The following is an 18,785-nucleotide window of genomic DNA, read 5'->3' as shown; positions in this document are numbered from 1 at the left end:
AATAGCATGCAATTTAAAAACCTGTAGCTCATCCACTTAGCATTTCATACTGGCGTTTACTGCATTTATTTGTTTACATATTTTGTTTTTAGACAAGCATGTCCGTTGGAATAGAAAATATGCCACGAGTGTCACAAGTGGACGCTCATCTCCCATACTGCTCTTTGGTAACTTACGCTTTGTATAAACAGGCTCCCACATCAAAAGGAAATGATAAGCTACATTCGTAAGTGTCATGTAACGAGGAGCCTTGATGGTAAACAATTCCTACAGACGTGCCAGCCCATAAAAAATGTATCAGTACCTCACTGATGAGCTCTCCAGCCTTCTTTACATTTTCTATCTGTGGAGATCTTAGAGCCAGCCAACCAACCCCTTTCATGAAGTTCAGGTCTGCTTTATAGCGAGACTGTTAAAAATGAAAATGGTTAGCTTTTCTCAGTTTTGCATCCGCAGCTATTAGGTTTTTTAAAAAGACTGCCCGATCCATATTAAACTTTTCGACTTTTTCATTCTCCATGCATATATCACGTCATAAAACCAAACTGTTTGCATTTCTTCATTCCACCAGGAATTAAATAATGAATCATATGCAAGTCACGAGAGGAGGCCTCACAAGTGAATTAACATGATTCAAAGCAGAAATAACCTGTTTGTATGGATGTAAAAGATCCCTTTTTAAAATAATTATTTGAAGTAGGTTCAACTCAGCAATACTAATTATTTTATCCAATGCATGTTTTCTAATTAGCCTGACTTTGTAAGAGGACAGCAGTTCTCTGCTCTGTATGGTTTAGGGCCCCATCTACAAAGAGAATGGGCTAACAAAATGAATAGGGCCAATTGTTAAAGCAAGTGGAAGACGAACAAAAAACCTTGAGGTTCTCGTCCAGATTCTGCAAGTGACCCATTGTGTGATTTTGACCAAATCATTGAACAGTTCCATGCCTCCAGCTCTCCATATTTAAAATGGAGAGAACAGCAATTACTTATTTCAAAGGGGGGCTGCAAAGCTATCAAACGTCTCTTGGCTCCTCAGGTGACAGGTGCTGTATAAGTGCAGAACTTTTATTCTTACTGGGTGGTAGATGGGACGGCAAAATCTGTTGTTTCATCTGATAAACTCCTAGATTATTTGGGTGACATCCCTCATCAAATCATCTTGATTATTTTTCTGGCTTACTCATAACATTTCTAAACACATGAGGCCACATCCCGAGGTCTTTATCAATTCTTTACTCAGTCCCTAACAGAGAAACTCTTATGAACTCCAGTGGCAGTTTACCGTGTAAAGATTGAAGGGTTTAGACCATAGAAATGTTACTTTCATGTAATATAATGCACAGGTTATCATAGTTCCTCTATATCAGGACTCTGTGTGCCATTTGGTCCCTGATGTGATTTCAGGCCACAAGAGGGGATTGGATGGAAAGGTAGCAAAGGACTGGTGTAAGACAGGCAGCCTGCAACAGCCCCCCAAATGCCATTCCAATGGCAGGGAAGCATCAGAGCACAAGGGTACTCCAGCCAGGCTCTTGAAACCATTGTACACCTCTGTACCACTACAGAACTCCTCTACACAGGAGTTGAGAACACCTCAAGAACTGAAAGGGACTTATTCCACAACTGACCATCCAGCCCCTCACCAGATAGGACCCATTCCCCACCTAACCAAACACAACAAGAGCTTGCAGGACAACCCAGTCACCATCACCACTGCAGATGTGAGGACCAGCTATCAGATAGAGGGAGCTGCCAACAGGAGTCTCAGTGATATGCTGAGGGGGTTGGTAAGCATGGTGAGTGATGGGGACAAGGCTGGAAGGCGGGGTGGAAGGACTGATGGATTTGAGAAGGGGAGCACATGGAACTGAGTGAGGTTTTGGGGTGGGTAGAAGTGGGAGGCGTATGGAATTGATGGACAGGTTGAGCAGAAAACAGAGTATTTTATGCAAGAAATATGATATGTTGCTGACTGCAGGGGAACATTTTGAGGGACTCAGTGAAACTTTCAGCAATACAATCCCAACCCAAAAGAAGTTGGCAATGCCTGTTTTTTCCCCAATGTACTCTCTAGTGATTAATGTCTGTGTGTAAACTCTGTGCTACTGTCAAAGCAGAAAGGAAAGAAATCTAAGGCTCCCCCCTCAACACAAATTAAGCCCCCTGCTAATGGCTCTCTTTTTACATTGGGATCCTCCAGTTTCCACTTGCAAATCTTTTGCTTTCTTTCCACTCTAACAAAGAACAAAGACAATTGGATACATTTATAACATAGAGAGGCAAATCCAACAGGGATCCTTCAATCGGATCGTTGGCTTTCATCTGAAGAGATGAAGTGCCTAAGACTCTTTCAAGGTGCCTTTTGTTGCAAAGAAGAGTACGGTTGGGATGTTACATTGTAGGTACAGTAAGTAAGAAAGCAAGATGCAAGCTCTCCAGAGCTTTGATTGCTGTTCAGACGCTCTCATAAATGGACTGTCTACTAATATTTCTTCATCCAGATCAATTGAATCTAACAAATATCCTATCATTTGACCTCAATAAGACCTGGAGTTCAGCAAACAATCAGTTCCCTAAAGATGTATTAAGAATTAGATCAACATCACAAGCTACATTCTTACACTGTATCATTCAACCTCGCTTTTCCCATGCAACAAAAAGGCAGCCAAAGGAGCTTTGTGATATGTAGTTAGTTATCAATTAAAGAAAACCTTTGTGGCCAAACTGTCCAAATGTGGCTATTTGCATGCAGGCAACTTTATACAACTCTACCTTGATATAACGCTACCCGATATAACAGGAATTTTGATATAACGCGGTAAAGCAGTGCTCCGGGGGGGGGGGGGGGCTGCGCACTCCGGCGGATCAAAGCCAGTTTGATATAACGCGGTTTCACCTATAACACGGTAAGATTTTTTGGCTCCCGAGGACAGTGTTATATCGAGGTAGAGGTGTATATGCAGTCACCTGTGCATACAATTTTTGAGTACTTTCAGTGCCATATGTGAACAATAGTACGTACATGTGCAAAACCATTTGCAAGTGCAAATGGAGCATGGGTATGGCCTGTGTAGAGTTTATCATTTACATAACACACTGGTGTGCAAAATCTGCATGAAACAAGCCATTTGCATGTGTATATTTGTACATAAGTAATTAGAAGCTGAACTGACTCCTGTTTGAAAATTTGGCCATTGATATTACGGTCTCCATTTGCAAAAGCCTCCACAATTGAGACTTGCAAATTAATCTCTGAACATGCAACCTCCTTCCCAGTGCACATTTGTGCCTGGAGAAGATGTGGATCTAGTTGTGCATGTGATCAAACATTTTGTAGATGCCCATGTAGGAGTTTGCAGGCACATTTTCAATGTCTGGCATCAACTTGTAGTTTGTGTCACTGGTAAGTTTTGCTGTTTCTAAACCTGTTTGCAATTAACAAGAGGGTTCTGTCTTTACCTCACTCTGTAGCATGTGGGCTCTCTTTGCCCATTGCATCTTCAAGTCTTCAGGTAGTGCTGTATACACATGGAATCTTTTCCTATAATCTTGCTCGCTCACTAAGGCCTGGGCCTTCCTAGCATGGACTAGATTCACCATGTCCATGGGCAAATGGTACTGAGACCAGATCTCCTGGGACCCTTTTTTATACTCCTGTTCGCTTTGCAACTTCCCAGCATGGAAGCAGTGTAGCAACCTGGTGTCATCCACAATGCTTCTGGCACCGATGTGCTTTCCTCTTTCCATCACAAAGTTGTGCTTGTATTGACACTGAAAATAAAAGGATAAGGTGCTTAACAAGCATGCTTAACTTCAGATTGTGCATTATTATTTTAACTCCCATGAAATTCCCTTTTTAGATACCAATTGTAAGAGGCCAAAAGAGAATGCAAAATCTATCCAAAAGAGAAACATTGTGCACACTGTCTCCAGTTTTTTGGGACCAACTGTTCCTGGACCATAAACTGATTTGAGAGAGAAGCGTAGGGTACAGGTCTAAGCATAAGAATAAGCACCAGGAACGAGTAAATTCTCATTGTAGCTCTGACTATGATTCCCTCTGTGACTGTGCATTTATTCTCTCTGTGAAATGGCAAGGGTTATTGTTGTTGCATAAACAATGTGCAGGGAACTTTAAAGAGAAGGTCCAGGCCTGGCCTGAAGATGTTATAATGTAGTCTAAATGGAATAATAATACTTATCTACCATGCAGGGGAATTGAGGGGATTAAATTACAGTAGCTAATGTTTATCAAGTGCTTTGAAGATGAAGGGGCAAATTCAGACCTGCTGTAAGTGGACGTAATTTTATTACGGAATTGCAGATCTGAGGCTGCAGCCACAAGCACTATATAATCGCTAAGTGTAGCTACTTCGTGAAATGTATATACATGTTTAAAGCATTCAGATTTTATTCCCCTGGACATAACAAAATATGCAGCTCAATGCTCTGCAAAATCAAATATTTTTATTTCATTTTAATTATAGGTGACTCTTATAATTTGTTTACGAAATCCCTCGTGGGAAAGGAAAGGACTTAAAACTACCTACAGATAAAACAGTACCATGTCCTAATGTGTTCTGAAAATGATAATCCAAACCAGAGAAAATTCTGAAGAGGAGGGACATATGTATTCCTTGCCTGGGAAGTTATTGAGATATACATTTGCATGAGTCCACTAATTTTCAGTGCCCAACTTGAGATGCCTATGACCTGATTTCTGGAGGATCTGAACTCTCAGCTTCTTGTGACTTCAGTATGAATTATAAGTGCTCTGCACTTCTGAAAATCAGGCCCAAGGTGGGTGTCCAAAAACAGGCAGACACCCATAATTAGTGGATACGTTGAAAGTTTGGGGCTGAAGATCTACATAGATTAGAGAGGGGAAGAATTTCCCTACCTTGCACCATACTTAAAATCACTGGATGTTTCCCAGCTCTTTGACTGGGTTTGGTTTCTGATTAGCTGTGACTCTTTTTAAAAAAAAAAATATCACACAAAGAATCTCATTCATAAGTAATATAGTCTGTCTCACACGGTTATAGGGTTGCTTTAATTCAGTAAAATCTGCCTTAGACATTGTTTTACATGAAGTTAACAGAAATTAGGCAAGATGGAAGGTTGAATCATTCAACTCACATCACTGGCAATTTCTCTGGAGGCCTTGGCAGTCTGGAAAGGGATCGCTTCCATTGTCAGCTTGTAGCCTTGAGCACACAGATTATGCCAAGACTCTCTGTACTTCGCCTAAAGTGGGAAAGGCACATGTAGATTTCTCTGTTTCATTTTTAAATGCATGAAAGAACGAACAAAGAAACCCTCTTACATTTGTTGTACAGTTAGTGAGTCAATTTCTTACTACCAAAGGATTTTTTTATCATCTATAGAAGATCTTATTATCTCAAACAAACACGTGTAGCTTATTCTTTATGTAGATTTATTTTACTCACATATGTATACGTGCTAATGGCCACAGGTGTACATGCATTCAAATCAGAGAAAACAGAAATGGAATAGATCCAATAGGTCATCTAGTCCTAAACCCCTGCCAGTACAGAACTGTTCCTCAAGGTAAATCCAAAAATGCGTAAGGAAAAAAACAAACACTTACATCACTGAGATTAGCTGCATTTATTCTTGCCCGTGAAAACTCAGGCAGACCTAGGGTTAGTGTGCAGTGATGCAGAATGTCTTCTCCAGCTGCTTTATACAGGCGCTAGGAAAGAGATTCGAGAATATAATTGCCACTCATTTGCTAGAATGTTTAAATAACATAACAGTGCACAGCCTTAAATATTTTGCTAGAACAAAAAAAGTACAAAAGAAATATACCAAAGCTTACTGCACCTATATAGGTTTGTTGGGGTTTTTTGTTGTTTTAGAAAGAGGTTTGGGTTGGATTTTTTTTTTTTTGAGGGGAGGGATTGTTCCAAATATCCAGGAAAATATTTCAGAACTGTTAGTTCTATCAGAAATACCAGGAGCAGATATTAGGTAAGAGGGTCTCAATGGGGGGTGAACTTTGGGGTGGTTGGATTTTTCCTGAAGTTGGCATGTTTGACAGGTCACGGTGAATTTTGCAAAAATGAGAAAGAGGTTCTTGTTCTCAGATAGCATTAGGTGGGCTCTAACGTTGCTTATTCAGTACTATGCAAATGAACCTCCTCAAAAATGTACTAGAATCTACCTTCTTTGCATTTTGTTTGCTTTCAAGTAGAAAAACCTGATTACAGGACTTCATCTCAAATGGAGGCTATCTATGAAGTTTTAAAGGAGAGATCTGATTGACAAAATGATACTAAATGTTTGTCCGGAAATAATAAAATGTGATCTAACTGTGCCAAAGCACAAATCAATGATGCCTTCTTTCCTTTTGATGTATTATGTTTCTCAGAATGAGGTTCTCTCCCTCCCACTCCTCCTTCCCCAGCTCATTGCATTTTAAAAAGCACATTTTCTGATCCACGTTACTAGAGCCTACCTCATTAGCAATCATGTTGCTGAATTTTGCATGAAGGAGGCCAGGAGAGTCTGTCACCGATGTGTACTTGAAGGAATGTGGCTGCTGACGATATTTACTCTGAGTTCACACACACAAAGAAAAATGAACAGAAGCACTAAATTGTCTTGTCAGATAAGGGACCTGTCTCCCTAATACTAGTGCTTTGGTTTTACTTCTTGTGCTTAAAATGGTGCTTTGTAAAGAATGTTCATCTATTAACCATTAGGCCAGTTTATCAATTGCTCCCATTAATCTGGTGCATTCATGTCTCATTAGTGAGAATGAAGAACAGATAGGGAATATTGTAGGGTTTAAATCAGTGTGCTGCCAAACTTGATGTAGAAATTTTATTATTTTACCTCTTCATGTCACTGGTCCTGACTATTGAAATCAGAGTTTCCTTGTCAAAGGCTCAGTCCCTAGTTACTGCAGTTGAACTTTCCACTTTCAAGCCCTTGGAAAAGTTGAGGTTCCACTTACTTTGAGGAGGTAAGTAAGAATTATGAACAAAAACCAGAGCTCATCACAAGGATCAAAGCACCTGATCTATTCATCAGAGTAAGGCTAGAGATGTGCAAACTCATTTTGCCTAGTTCCAAACCTATTTGAACATGGTCACTGGATTCATCTTTTGCTTTGGAGAAACTAGCAAGGTGAACAGCAGGGAGAGAGCGGAGAAGGAAAAATCAAATTGGAAAATAGGGTGGAAAACAGAATTCTGAGGAGGCAGAATGCAAAACACAGAAAAACGGTGAAAAAAGGAGCAGAGTGGGGGCAGGGAACAATTCAATGTTCAGGTCACTCCAATGTGCCAGCCTAGCTTTTGGGGAATGTTACTATGTGTAATAGAGGGCACAGGATTCCTCTTAGCTGGAAATACACTTTTTTATATAAAATAATGTATCTTAAAAATACCAACCACATGCGTTCAGAACACAGGAGGAAAAGATTGTGGAAATAGTTAACGAGGTCTGCAAAACCTCGAACTCCATCAGGTTCACCCATGTGAAATGAGAACATTAATGGCGTGATCAAATAAAGGGGGAGGGAGTCTACCATTAATCCAATGAGTCACTTTGCCAACCCAGTTTAATAGACCCACATCTGGCGAATTCTTGTTTGTAGTGGAGAAATCAAACCCCTCTTTTGTTACCTCGCTGATGAGTTCAGAAGCTTTCTTCTTTCCTTCAATCTCTAGGGCCCCTGGAGTAATACAGCCAACTCCTTTCATAAAGTTCATGTCAGACCTGTACAAATTCTAAGGGAAACCAAAGAAAAGTAATAACAAGTTTGTATTTAAAGATGCCCCCTCAGCACCCAGGTAGACACAATCTTACATTTTACAGCATATCTGAGTGAGAAGCCTAGGCTATAACAAGACAGCTCAAATTATCATAAAGGGGTAAAACTGATCGATAGGGGCATACAGAGACGTCTTTCTAAGCAGGGCCGGCTCCAGGCACCAGCCGACCAAGCACGTGCTTGGGGCGGCACCTTGGGGCGGGGCGGCGCTCAGGTTTTTCTTTCTTTCTTTATTTATTGGTTCATTGGGGCAGCGCTGGAGGGGTTTTTTTTTGTTTCCGCAGGGAGGCGCTTGGGGGGGGAGCAGGGGCTGGCGGGCACGGCGCTCAGCGGGGAGTGGGGGCTTGGCGCGGCGCTCGGAGGGGGCAGGGGCTGGCGCAGCACGGTGCTCGGAGAGGGGTGGGGGCTTGGCGCAGCACTGGGGGGGCGGGGGCGGGGGCTGGTGCGGCACGGCACGGCGCTCGGAGGGGGGCGGGGGCTTGGCCTGGTGCTCGGAGGGGGCGGGGGCTGGTGCGGCACGGCACGGCGCTCGGAGGGGGGTGGGGGCTTGGCGCGGTGCTCGGAGGGGGTGGGGGCTGGCGCGGCACGGCGCTCAGAGAGGGGTGGGGGCTTGGTGCGGCGCTGGGGGGGGCGGGGGCTGGCGCGGCATGGCACGGCGCTCGGAGGGGGGCTGGGGCTTGGCGCGGTGCTCAGAGGGGGTCAGGGGCTGGCGTGGCACGGCACTTGGAGAGGGGTGGAGCTTTGGGCGGCATGGCACTCTGGGGGGCGGGGCTTCGGGCAGCGTGGTGCTCGGGGGAGCGGGGATTTCGGCGGCGCTGGGGGGGGGTTCGGCTGTGCGGTGCTCGTGGGAGGGGGGCGGCGCTTTTCTTTTTTGCCTGGGGTGGCAAAAAAGTTAGAGCCAGCCCTGTTTCTAAGGTACAACACTGCCTGTGGTGGTGTAGGCCCTGGATTTGTAATGAATTGTGTAGTTCAAGATTACATAGTGGGCCAAATTCGTCCTTATTAGAACTCCACTGATCATGTAGATTTAGTCTTAGGCTACAGTTTAGAGGTCTCTTATGAATCAGATTTTTTAAAATTGTATGCAGCCTTCTTCTAGATATATGCACCAATTACATTCAGATTCATAGCAGGTCAAAGGCCACAGGGCAAACAGTTTACACAATCAACAGGGCCTTTAGAAGGCCATCTCACTCATTGCAGAATTCCTTCTATTGTAACTCTTTACTACTCAAGTACCAGACAGATACACATCTCATTCATCAATGTAATCAAGGGAGAACAGGCCCTGTTTACTCCACAATTGCTGCTCAGATACATATATCTGTGGATGTAATGGTCTGGAATATAACTATCATGTGTCAGACCCAATAGGATAATGGCACTGGGATGACTTTCATTTACCTCACTCTGGAGTTTATAAGCTTTCTTAGCACACTGCAATCTCACATCATCCGTCACAGAGGTGTACTGGTGAAGTAGTTTTCTGTATTCCTGATCGCTGACCAATGACTGGGCTTGCCGGGCATGCACTAAGTTTACCATATCCAGTGGCAGATGGAACTGGGTCTTCATATGCTCAAAACCCTTTTTGTATTTTACCTGTTAAAAAAATAAATGGATCACTTTATAGACTGAGGTATGGCTTAAAATTCAAGCTCTGATTAAAGGGATAGTCTCCACATTCCTCCAATTTCCTATACAAATCATTCTCTTATTTTAATAAATTCCCCAACCTAATTTAAGCATACCATGAAATTAGATTACATTGCAGTCAATTTTTGGCCAAAAAAGAGTAGTCATCGACATTATTTTAAAATAACTGCAATGTTATCTATATTTGGCGTCCTTTTAAGGCTGAATATAATTAAAGCTAAAAAAATAAGTTATTGGTAAAATTGCAAATCTTACAGTTGATTCTTAAAAACTAATTATATTTTTACAAAGCACTAACAAACTCTTAAAGATATTTCATGATAATAAACCTATAGAGCAATATCTGAACCTTTTTAGCGAAAACCAGAATTAGCCCAGACCTTCACACAAAATAATTTTAAAGTTCTAACATACTTGGGTAACCTTTTATAAATGTTTACAATTATTTTCACAGGAGTCTTTGCACTACTTAGTTCTGGCCAGAAAAAGATGAAATACTAGAAAAATCCAGAGAAATCTTATTCTCATGAAATTTCCATATGACTTATGCTGACTCAGGAGGTTCAGATAAACATTCAGAGTTTTTGGTGCTAATCAAAATGATGTAATAAACTTGATGGGTGGTGCAGATGGTTCTTTATTATTTTATTAAAATCTGCTCCAAACTGACCTTTTTTTTAGGTTTTCAGATCACTAGAACGAATAACCATTGTTAGGTTTACAACAAAAAACATGATGTTCTCACCTTGATACAACAAAACATTCCAGTACAAACCCAATCCAACAGTTGTTGAAGTTCATGGAAACATTCCTATCTACTTCAATGAGTGCTGGTTGCATTGAGTGCCCCTCATGAATAAAACTTTTAAGCATGTGACTAGCCCTATTGACTTCAATAAGACTACTCATGTCTTAAACTCATACAAGTGAGTAAATGCTTTGCTGGATCAGGGTCATAGGGTCTGATCCTGAGTGGCACTGGGTAGCCACAATTCCCATAAGAAGTCAATGAAAGTTGTGGTGCTCAGCACCTTTCAAGACCAGGACAATATATTGAATGTATGACAAAAGAAGCAATCTGAAATTCCATATGTGCATTCAACATATAGGCTCTATAGAGTACAGTAAGTAGAAAATACTCAATGTAAAAGTTAGATCTCCAAATTATATAGTTTAAATCCTTACATGAAAACTGGTAATTCTTCTTAATCATTTATAATTGTCCCTTGGTGATATATATACACAGAATAACATACTGTATATCTGGAAACAGTTGCATGGAGTAAGAGGCCTGTAGAGAGAATACAGTGTAGGGCTATTTTACACTCAGATTAATAATAATTTATTTAATGTAAAAGAATAATAATCAATTAATGTAAAGTATTTAGCCAGTGAAAAGGAAGACTTGAGTCTTATGTAATATGCCAGAGAACCTATCCATAGCAAAGTCTGTTTTCCATGGTCATTAGAAAATTGTTTCTACATGTTCCTTCCCAGGTCCTTGTACTTACATCACTTTGTAGCAAAGCTGCATGCACTGAGTGAGCAACGTTAAGATCATCTTCCAAGCCCTGTGAGCCAATCATCTGTCCTTTCATTTTCTCAAATGCCTCCTTGTATTTGTACTGAAGTGGAAAAAATAACAGAAGTTTGATAAGAGCCAAGTAACAAGAGAGGTGAGTTTTTGACCAAAATTGAGCCTTGCTTTTTTTTAACAGTAATTGAGCAAATGAACTGAATGAACAAGAACTGTTGAAGCAGTCAAGAAGCCTATTCCTCTTTTCGACACAAGTCATAGATGGTGTAAAGAATTCTCTGACGAAGCAGTTGTAAATCTTTGGACTATACATTTTAGTTACTATTATGTTTTGCCAAGTCTTAAGAGATGAACACTGAATAAATCTTTAGTGAATGTTGAGAGAGCCTCGTCAGTACACATCGTTCAGTATCTTGACTTATTTAGAAGAATATACAAATGCAGATATTTAGAAAGCAACATGGGTCCCACTACATCATATAATGGATATGACATTCTTTCTTAATGCATTTCTCTGTGTATGACTATATTGACATAGTCTTTTATATACATAAAGCCTGCTATACCTATTTGTTCAGTAAAAATTCAGTTTCAGAGGACTGTGTTTTAAGAAATTAAAGTTTGATTCTGAAATCTCTCTCTTACCTATAGATTTCTGCTTCAAATGTAGTCTAGGTTGATAATGACTGAAAGCTGTCAACAACCCTTATGGCTGTTCAGTGTGTATCTGAAATGAGTTGGTCATCTCAGTACAACTCCATATTTAAAAGCCCTCAGTCACCAATGACACCTCATTGGGTCTTTAGTCTCAGAAGGGAGGCCAAGAGTTGAATGGAGCATGGGATAGATCCCTCTCAGCATGTAGGCTGGAAATACTGTTTCCATGAACACTGACACACCACAACAGAAACAGTCTGGAGTAGCTGGTATTTTATATTGGACAAAATTAGCAGTAATTTCACTTACATCACTTATGATTTCACTTGAAGCCTTTGCTGCCTGGAAGGGAATGGCATCCAATTTCAGTTTATATCCACCATCTCTTAGCTTACTCCAGGATTCTTTGTAGTGAGTCTGTTTGGAAATATTGAACAGCATTTAAATTCATTTACTACACAGCAGGTTGACATTGCACCTTTGTTGTTATAATAGAAGCATCATTGTGTTTGCTTCATTTTATTCAAATAGATGGGGCTGGTATAAATAAAGCTATCAATACAAGACAGATGTACAACAGAACACAAGTCTCAGTAATGGGGCTGTAACTCACTTTCTCAGTTGTTCATTTCTAATTTGTCTAGTGGTCTGACTTATAGATTTGTAAATTCCAAGGCCAGACAGGACTATTGTGATCATTTAGTCTGATTCTCATGTATAACACAGGCCAGAGAATTTCCCCAAAGTAATTCCTACAGCATGTATTTTATAAAAATATCCAATCACATTTGATTTCTTATTTTACCAAGAGGATAATCGGGCCATAGAATGATCATATATGAGGGGCAGGAAGTACATAGAGTACTGTAAAATTGGCAAGATACTCTAGGGATGTTTTTCACTCTTCCTCTGAAACATTAAAGGCCAGATTCTGATATCCTCACCTCACTGATATTCAAAGCATTTAATTTAGCCTGAAGGATTTCAGGAAGATCTGCTGTTTGTGTATAATGATGCTTTATGTTCTCTCCGTGCTCCTTGTACAGCCTCTGAAATGCAGAAGAATTTCAAATAGAACACTCACTACACATCCGATCACAGGTTGAGATAAAAACAATAAGGTCTGAGTTTATTAAAAGCAAAGAATACAGAAAAGCAACAGCAGTACTAATAAATGCAGGCAACTGTATTCATCGAGAGGTCTTGAAAAGAGCTGGGGCCTGATACTTCTCTCAAGCAGGGTAAACTGGAAGGGTAAACTGAAGTCACGTGGGTATAAAATCAATGTAAGACCCTAGATTTCTGAATATTAAAAAACTGTTATCAATTTAATATGTGACTAAAGAGATAGCTAATTATTAACAGGCTATTCATTAAGGACTTGCAACTATGAGGGGCCTGATTCTGAGAGTGGCTGAGACACCTACAATTCCCATTGAAATCACTGGGAGTTGTGGATCCATTGGCACACCTCTTTAAAATGATTGTCAACAACGAGTAAATACACTTGGAGACAGTCATCTTACCATCTCCTGTTTTATAGAACAAAATGGGACAATTATGGACTATTGAAAGTTTGGGTAGTCAACTCCGTAGGATAACACTGCAGTTGTTACTACATGTGCTACCAATACACATATTCTAAATAACGAACTGATACTTGGCATACAATAAATGTTTTAGTATATCTAAACCTTTTGTGTGCAGATACACCTTCTGAAAGATTTTTCCACTTTACCTCTCAGTTTCCCCTTGCATTTAGCTTTACAATGTACCTACTGGGAGGACCAGTACAATTGTCCAACATTTTGACTGCTTTTGACCATTTCGTAAATGCGAGATCCTCTCATGGACCATCTTCTCTTTCAATCTACTTGCCTTCCCTATAGAATTTTCTGTCTGTTCTAGTGTTTAGGGAGTCCACAGCTTGAGACCCATTAGACTGCACCCCTATGCTCCTCAAATACTCTACTCTGCCCGCTCTTCACTGATATAGAGGGGCCCAATTCTGTAGATGCTCCCGAGTGGAAAGCCACTGACAGCTCCAAACATGGAGTAATTGTAACATTGTGCAGACACTGAGTGTTAACTCATATTTACCCTGCTTTAGTATTAAGGACTTTGATTCTTATTAAGTCTACCAAAGGCAAAGGTACTAGAATATCACATTAGCATTTGCATTACACAAAGGTCTGTCATCTTTTTCTTGATTTTAAAAATACCTATTTTCACAAGTGTTTTTTCTCCTCATTAAAACATTCTCTCTTGGCTGAAACTTGTCTTTGTTGGGTGACTTTACTATTCACTTCCACATTATCTCAGTTAAGCCTACAACAATTTCAAATAGTCCTTCTATTAAAAATAAAGACCAAAAACCTTTTAGGTTCCTCCTCCTGGATTTCTCTCTCAGCAGGATGACAGCCTAAAATTATTAATTTATTTTTTCTGTCATCACGTCACTTCACATTCTGTTTCTAAAGTCTCAACAGAATCTAAAATTTAAAACGTCTGGGTTTGAAAATAGTAACCACGCAAATGTTTTTTTTCTGTGCTAGACCTCAAAAGGTCAAAAATTTCTAAATAAGGAAGGCAGGTCAGTCCCACTCCCAAATCATATTCCTGCAAAATATTTTTGTATAGAAAGCCTTCTGTGTGTGGAAGTTCCATTGACTTCAATGGGAGCTCTGTGGGTAGAAGACTTCCATACTAAGTAAAAATCATGCCCTTTGTAAGGTGCACCTCACTAGAACATAGAAGCTTCATGGTTCCCAAGAATAATCTTAGAGAGAGAAAGAGAAAACCAGTTCTTCAGTCAGGTCGTTCAAAGAGGATACCACTCTTATAATCATAATGCATATACATTATAACTTACATCCACAGCCTGGTTATAACTAATTCTAGCCTGGATCATCTCAGGAGTGTCTTTAATACTGGTAAACTTCAAAGCACATGGATGCTGACGGTACTTCTTCTGTTGAGCAGAAAAAGATCAAAGCTGTGAATTTTGTGCTGCTCTTTCATGCTATTTGAAAGGGAAAAATCATAGGTTGCTCGAGATTAGAGTGAATTTGTGAACATAATTATAATTCCTCTTTCCTCATCTTTATGTCCTAGGTACTTTCAGATTAATATTTGTTTCAATTTAACAATAGCCATTTACCGATTAATATTAAAGCATTTCTACCTAAATATAAAGGAAACATTTCAAAATCAGATTATGCCTACTAGAATACTCTGGGACCCATGGTAAGAAAGCATTTTTTAAGTGGCTTCAAACACAGTACAATTGATTACATTTTTTATTTATAGTTCCTTTAAACAAGAAATGGTACCCACTCGAACTGCGCTAAAAAAGGTCGTGATTACACTTCTTGTTGGAAGTTTTATATTTCCTGCTAACACCTGAGAATGGCAAACTGCACTGAGATCACTAATACTGTGTTTAATTATTGCTGCATATTTTACAGGTGCTGAGATTAATTCCGCTTATTTGAAAGGGCCCATAGTATCTTCTGAGAGGTCTTGAAATATAAATAATTAAAATGAAGGCTGCATATTGTCAAGCTTACACTTTGTCCATATGGCCCAATCCTTGAAGGCCGTACATGTGTAGTAGTCAAATCAGCACCCACTCTTCCTGCATTAGGCTGTACTACTTCCATCTTCAGTCTTATCTCCAGTCCACACAGAGTCCTGCTGCCTGAGTGGGGCGTTTGTGGCTCTTTTAGAAACTGCTCAGATTTCAATGTCCAAGTCTAAATCCCTATCCCTGTTACATCCCTTAACACAATTTTTAGGCTACAGGGCCAAATCCTTAAGTGATAAACAACCTATAAGACCTACAGACTTTATGGAGATGAAGGTGGTTTTGGACCTCTCAGAATTTGTCCTAAACTGAAAACAGATCTGTAGAATAATTGACTAGAAATTCATTTAATTAAGTGCTGAGAGATACTGCTCTTGGAGATGCTTTTTAATCCCATCTTGCCAGATGGGGTCAGACTTTTAAATAAACAAACAATATTATTTAGTGTTCATAAAAAAGGCCAGATTAACAGTCTTGGAGTCTGAAGTTCTGTATTCGAAGACAGAGCAGACACAACATAGGCAGTAGCAATACAACTTTGCTAAACTATCCTGCCAATGTGGGCCAAACCTCACCTACAGGGACCACTTCAAGGGGTTCAGCCTTCATATCCTACTGAAACACTGGCCTCTCTACTGACAGTGGTGTCCAGTTAGTGACAATGAAATGCAGATTTTTGTGACATCAGCATGATTTAAAAGTTTGTGGGCCAGATTCCCAGCTTGTATAAACAGGCAGAGTTCCATTGGCTTTAGCAGATCTGGCCGAATATGTGGTCAACTGTCTTTTAAAAGTCTGTTTTCTCTTACTGCTGAAGATTATATGGAAATATGTCAATACTGCCAGCACTTAGCCACATGCTAAAGGATAACTGAAAAGCTAAATTATTTGGTGCATCTTTATACTCAATGTGTGGACAGGTGACCCCTCTAGGTTTTACCATTGGCTATCTAACGTGTTGTAAGTCTTTCAGTTTTCTACTGATGAAGATTTGGTCATCAGGCCCTCCTTCAGAAATCTGCAAACTATTGAATTGATTCTGCCAGTGGTTCCTTTGAAGGACCGCAAAAACAGGCACAAAGGATTCTTGAACTCATCTAAAGAGCATTCTTTTTGAGTGGGTAATGTGGGAGTCATGGGGATAATAAGGATCAGAATCCACAGACAGAGACAGCTGGATTGAGAGAGATCCACGTGGATGTCCATGTCCGATGTGAATATATCCAAAAAAGAGAGAAAGAAAGAACGTGTACAAAAGGAGGCTCTGGGTGCAATAAGTGCATCTTTTCATCAGCTCTCCTGTTTTGCTTCATTAAAAAGGTAGGCTAGTAGGTAGCAATTGAGCACTGTTTGATTGTCATTATTATTCATAATATCATTTGTCACCTGCTTTGTTTTTGCAAAGGCTAGATGGACTCCTACTGGTGTGTGTTTGGTATCTGGTTTCCCTCTAATTACCAGTCCTATTCCTGGTTTTGAGGGCTTTCATGTGGTATGCCTTTTTCTTTCCCCTTTGAGTGGAAATTATTTTAATTTTATACAGACATTTTGCACACATTATGCAGCAAGTTCTGTTACATGCTGTCATGAAATCTCACCTCGCTAATGAGTTCTCCTGCCTTCTTAGCCTGCTCCACATTTAATGACCCAGTAGCTATCCATCCAACTCCTTTCATCCAGTTCAAATCTGCTCTGTATTGGTTCTGACAAAGGGAAAAAATGCCCCATTGTTGGTGCTCATACATTTAAAGTGCCATTAGAGGATTCAGACATATCGGGAACACCAACTGAGTCAAATTAGTGCCTGCTTTTGTTTTATCCATGGCTGCGCAATTGCAGGTAAAACAAAAAAATACAGAAAGACGGCAGTATAACCATCTATTATCAGTTCTGCTGTATGCTTTGCAAGGCAATCTTTTAAAAAGGTTGGCCTGTTCCCTCACTGTCATCTTCAATTCTTACTCTGAATACAAAAAGTAGGCTTGTTTCATCGTATGCAGTATCTTCCTGGATATTCTTTGTTTAAAAGGACACTGCAGAGACAATGAAGATTCTGAGGGTATAGATCTGTTTCAGAGGATTTCTTGTAACACTTAAAATGTCACAATGAGGGGAAATGGTCTCAGCTGATATCGTCCAAGGACCTGGAACGGTGAAGGGCGTTTAAATGAACACTTTCCCCTAACACTGGTGACATTTTTCTATTCAGCAATTACAACGAGAGACCAAGCCCCTGCTTCTCACCATCCTGCCCCCAAGCAACAAAATAGCCAGTCATCAAAGCTGCAATTTTCAAATGAGCCTAAGGGAGTTAGGCCCACAACTCACACCAAGTTGCCAGGAGATTTGGGCACCTAATTCCCTTAGGTGCCTTTGAAAAACCCCAGCCTCACTCATTAAAGAGGCAAGTCTGTCTTACAGCAAACACATATCACTTTCACATAAAGGAGGCAGTGTCTCTAGTGGTTAAAGCAAGAGACCGGACTCTGGACTCCTGGGTTCTGTAATTGATTCTGTCATCATCTTGGGCAAATTATTTAGCCTCTTTCTATCTCAGTTTACCTGTTTGCAAAAGGTGAATAATAAACCTCATGGGAGAGTCCTGAGGATTAATTAATGTCTGCAAGATGCTATGCAAGCACAAAGACTTGACATACTGAACCGGGCAAATATGTGCTGATTCTAAGGGCTCTATTTTCAGATCCAAAAAAACATTTGTCCAGGACAAAAAGTTTCATTTATTCAAATGTTCTTATGTTCTAAATGGATTTTGTCAATGTATAAGGTACATTTTTCTGGTCCTAAATGTATAAACCTAGACTTTAATTCATGAGCTATAGAAATTCATTTAAGTCCTAACCATCTGAAAGAGCTGAATAAAACAGTTAAGCAATGTATGAGATTGTGAACTTACATCACTTTGCAAACCATAGGCCTTCTTGGCCCATTCCACTTTCATGTCAGTAGGCAGAGCAGTATAACAATGCAGGGTTGTCTTATATCCTCTATCTGTGATCAAATTCTGAGCCTTTTTGGCATGGACAAGGTTTATCATATCCATGGAGACATGAAACTGAGACTTTGTGTCCTCAGATGCCTTCTTATACTCCAGATCACTCTGTAACTTGGACATTTGGAGAGAATGCGCTATCTGTGAGTCTGCTTTCACGTCTTTCACTCCAATCAATTTACCCTTGGTCTTCTCATAACTTTCCTTATACTTTATCTGTGAAGAAGAAAAAATGGATCATAGATACAAAGAGATGCAGCTGGGCTGTAGCCATTTATTAACAATCAAATGGTAACTTAAAGTAAAGACTGCATTTCTTTTTTGCCATTATTCAGGTTCTCCCAAAATGCATTTGCCTTTCCGTCTCCGGTAGAAACACTACAGTAGTGAGATCCACATTTGGAAACTGAACTCTTCTCAAAGATTCATAGATTCCAAGGCCATAAAGGACCATAGAACTTCCTCCAAATAATTCCTACAGCAGATCTTTTAGAAAAACATGCAGTTTTGACTTAAAAATTACCCGCGATGG

At 40.1% G+C, this 18,785-nt stretch overlaps 2 protein-coding genes across 4 annotated transcripts in view; one reads left to right on the top strand and one right to left on the bottom strand.

Moving 5' to 3' along the window:
• HABP2 (hyaluronan binding protein 2) overlaps nucleotides 1–5,127 on the top strand; it is a 53,172-nt gene extending 48,045 nt beyond the window's left edge. The window contains exon 14 of the mRNA XM_054033984.1: nucleotides 4,491–5,127. The gene's annotated coding sequence lies outside the window, so the exon portion shown is untranslated. The remainder of the gene's footprint in view (nucleotides 1–4,490) is intronic.
• Nucleotides 1–18,785, bottom strand: part of NRAP (nebulin related anchoring protein) — a 62,996-nt gene that overhangs the window by 6,958 nt on the left and 37,253 nt on the right. For 2 of the 3 annotated variants that reach the window (XM_054033978.1, XM_054033979.1), the window contains 13 exons: nucleotides 18,158–18,469; nucleotides 16,842–16,946; nucleotides 14,530–14,628; nucleotides 12,602–12,706; nucleotides 11,967–12,074; nucleotides 10,975–11,088; nucleotides 9,212–9,409; nucleotides 7,659–7,763; nucleotides 6,485–6,583; nucleotides 5,615–5,719; nucleotides 5,143–5,250; nucleotides 3,463–3,774; nucleotides 305–409 (listed from right to left, as the gene is read on the bottom strand). In XM_054033978.1, the coding sequence (XP_053889953.1) occupies nucleotides 305–409; nucleotides 3,463–3,774; nucleotides 5,143–5,250; nucleotides 5,615–5,719; nucleotides 6,485–6,583; nucleotides 7,659–7,763; nucleotides 9,212–9,409; nucleotides 10,975–11,088; nucleotides 11,967–12,074; nucleotides 12,602–12,706; nucleotides 14,530–14,628; nucleotides 16,842–16,946; nucleotides 18,158–18,469 (1,875 nt within the window). The remainder of the gene's footprint in view (nucleotides 1–304; nucleotides 410–3,462; nucleotides 3,775–5,142; nucleotides 5,251–5,614; nucleotides 5,720–6,484; nucleotides 6,584–7,658; nucleotides 7,764–9,211; nucleotides 9,410–10,974; nucleotides 11,089–11,966; nucleotides 12,075–12,601; nucleotides 12,707–14,529; nucleotides 14,629–16,841; nucleotides 16,947–18,157; nucleotides 18,470–18,785) is intronic. The other variant, XM_054033980.1, reaches the window with a different exon arrangement.

Source organism: Malaclemys terrapin, chromosome 7, assembly GCF_027887155.1.
Source record: "Malaclemys terrapin pileata isolate rMalTer1 chromosome 7, rMalTer1.hap1, whole genome shotgun sequence".
Classification (NCBI taxonomy): domain Eukaryota; kingdom Metazoa; phylum Chordata; order Testudines; family Emydidae; genus Malaclemys; species Malaclemys terrapin.
Note: the sequence above shows the minus strand (reverse complement) of the source record. Positions and strands in the feature narration are given on the sequence as shown.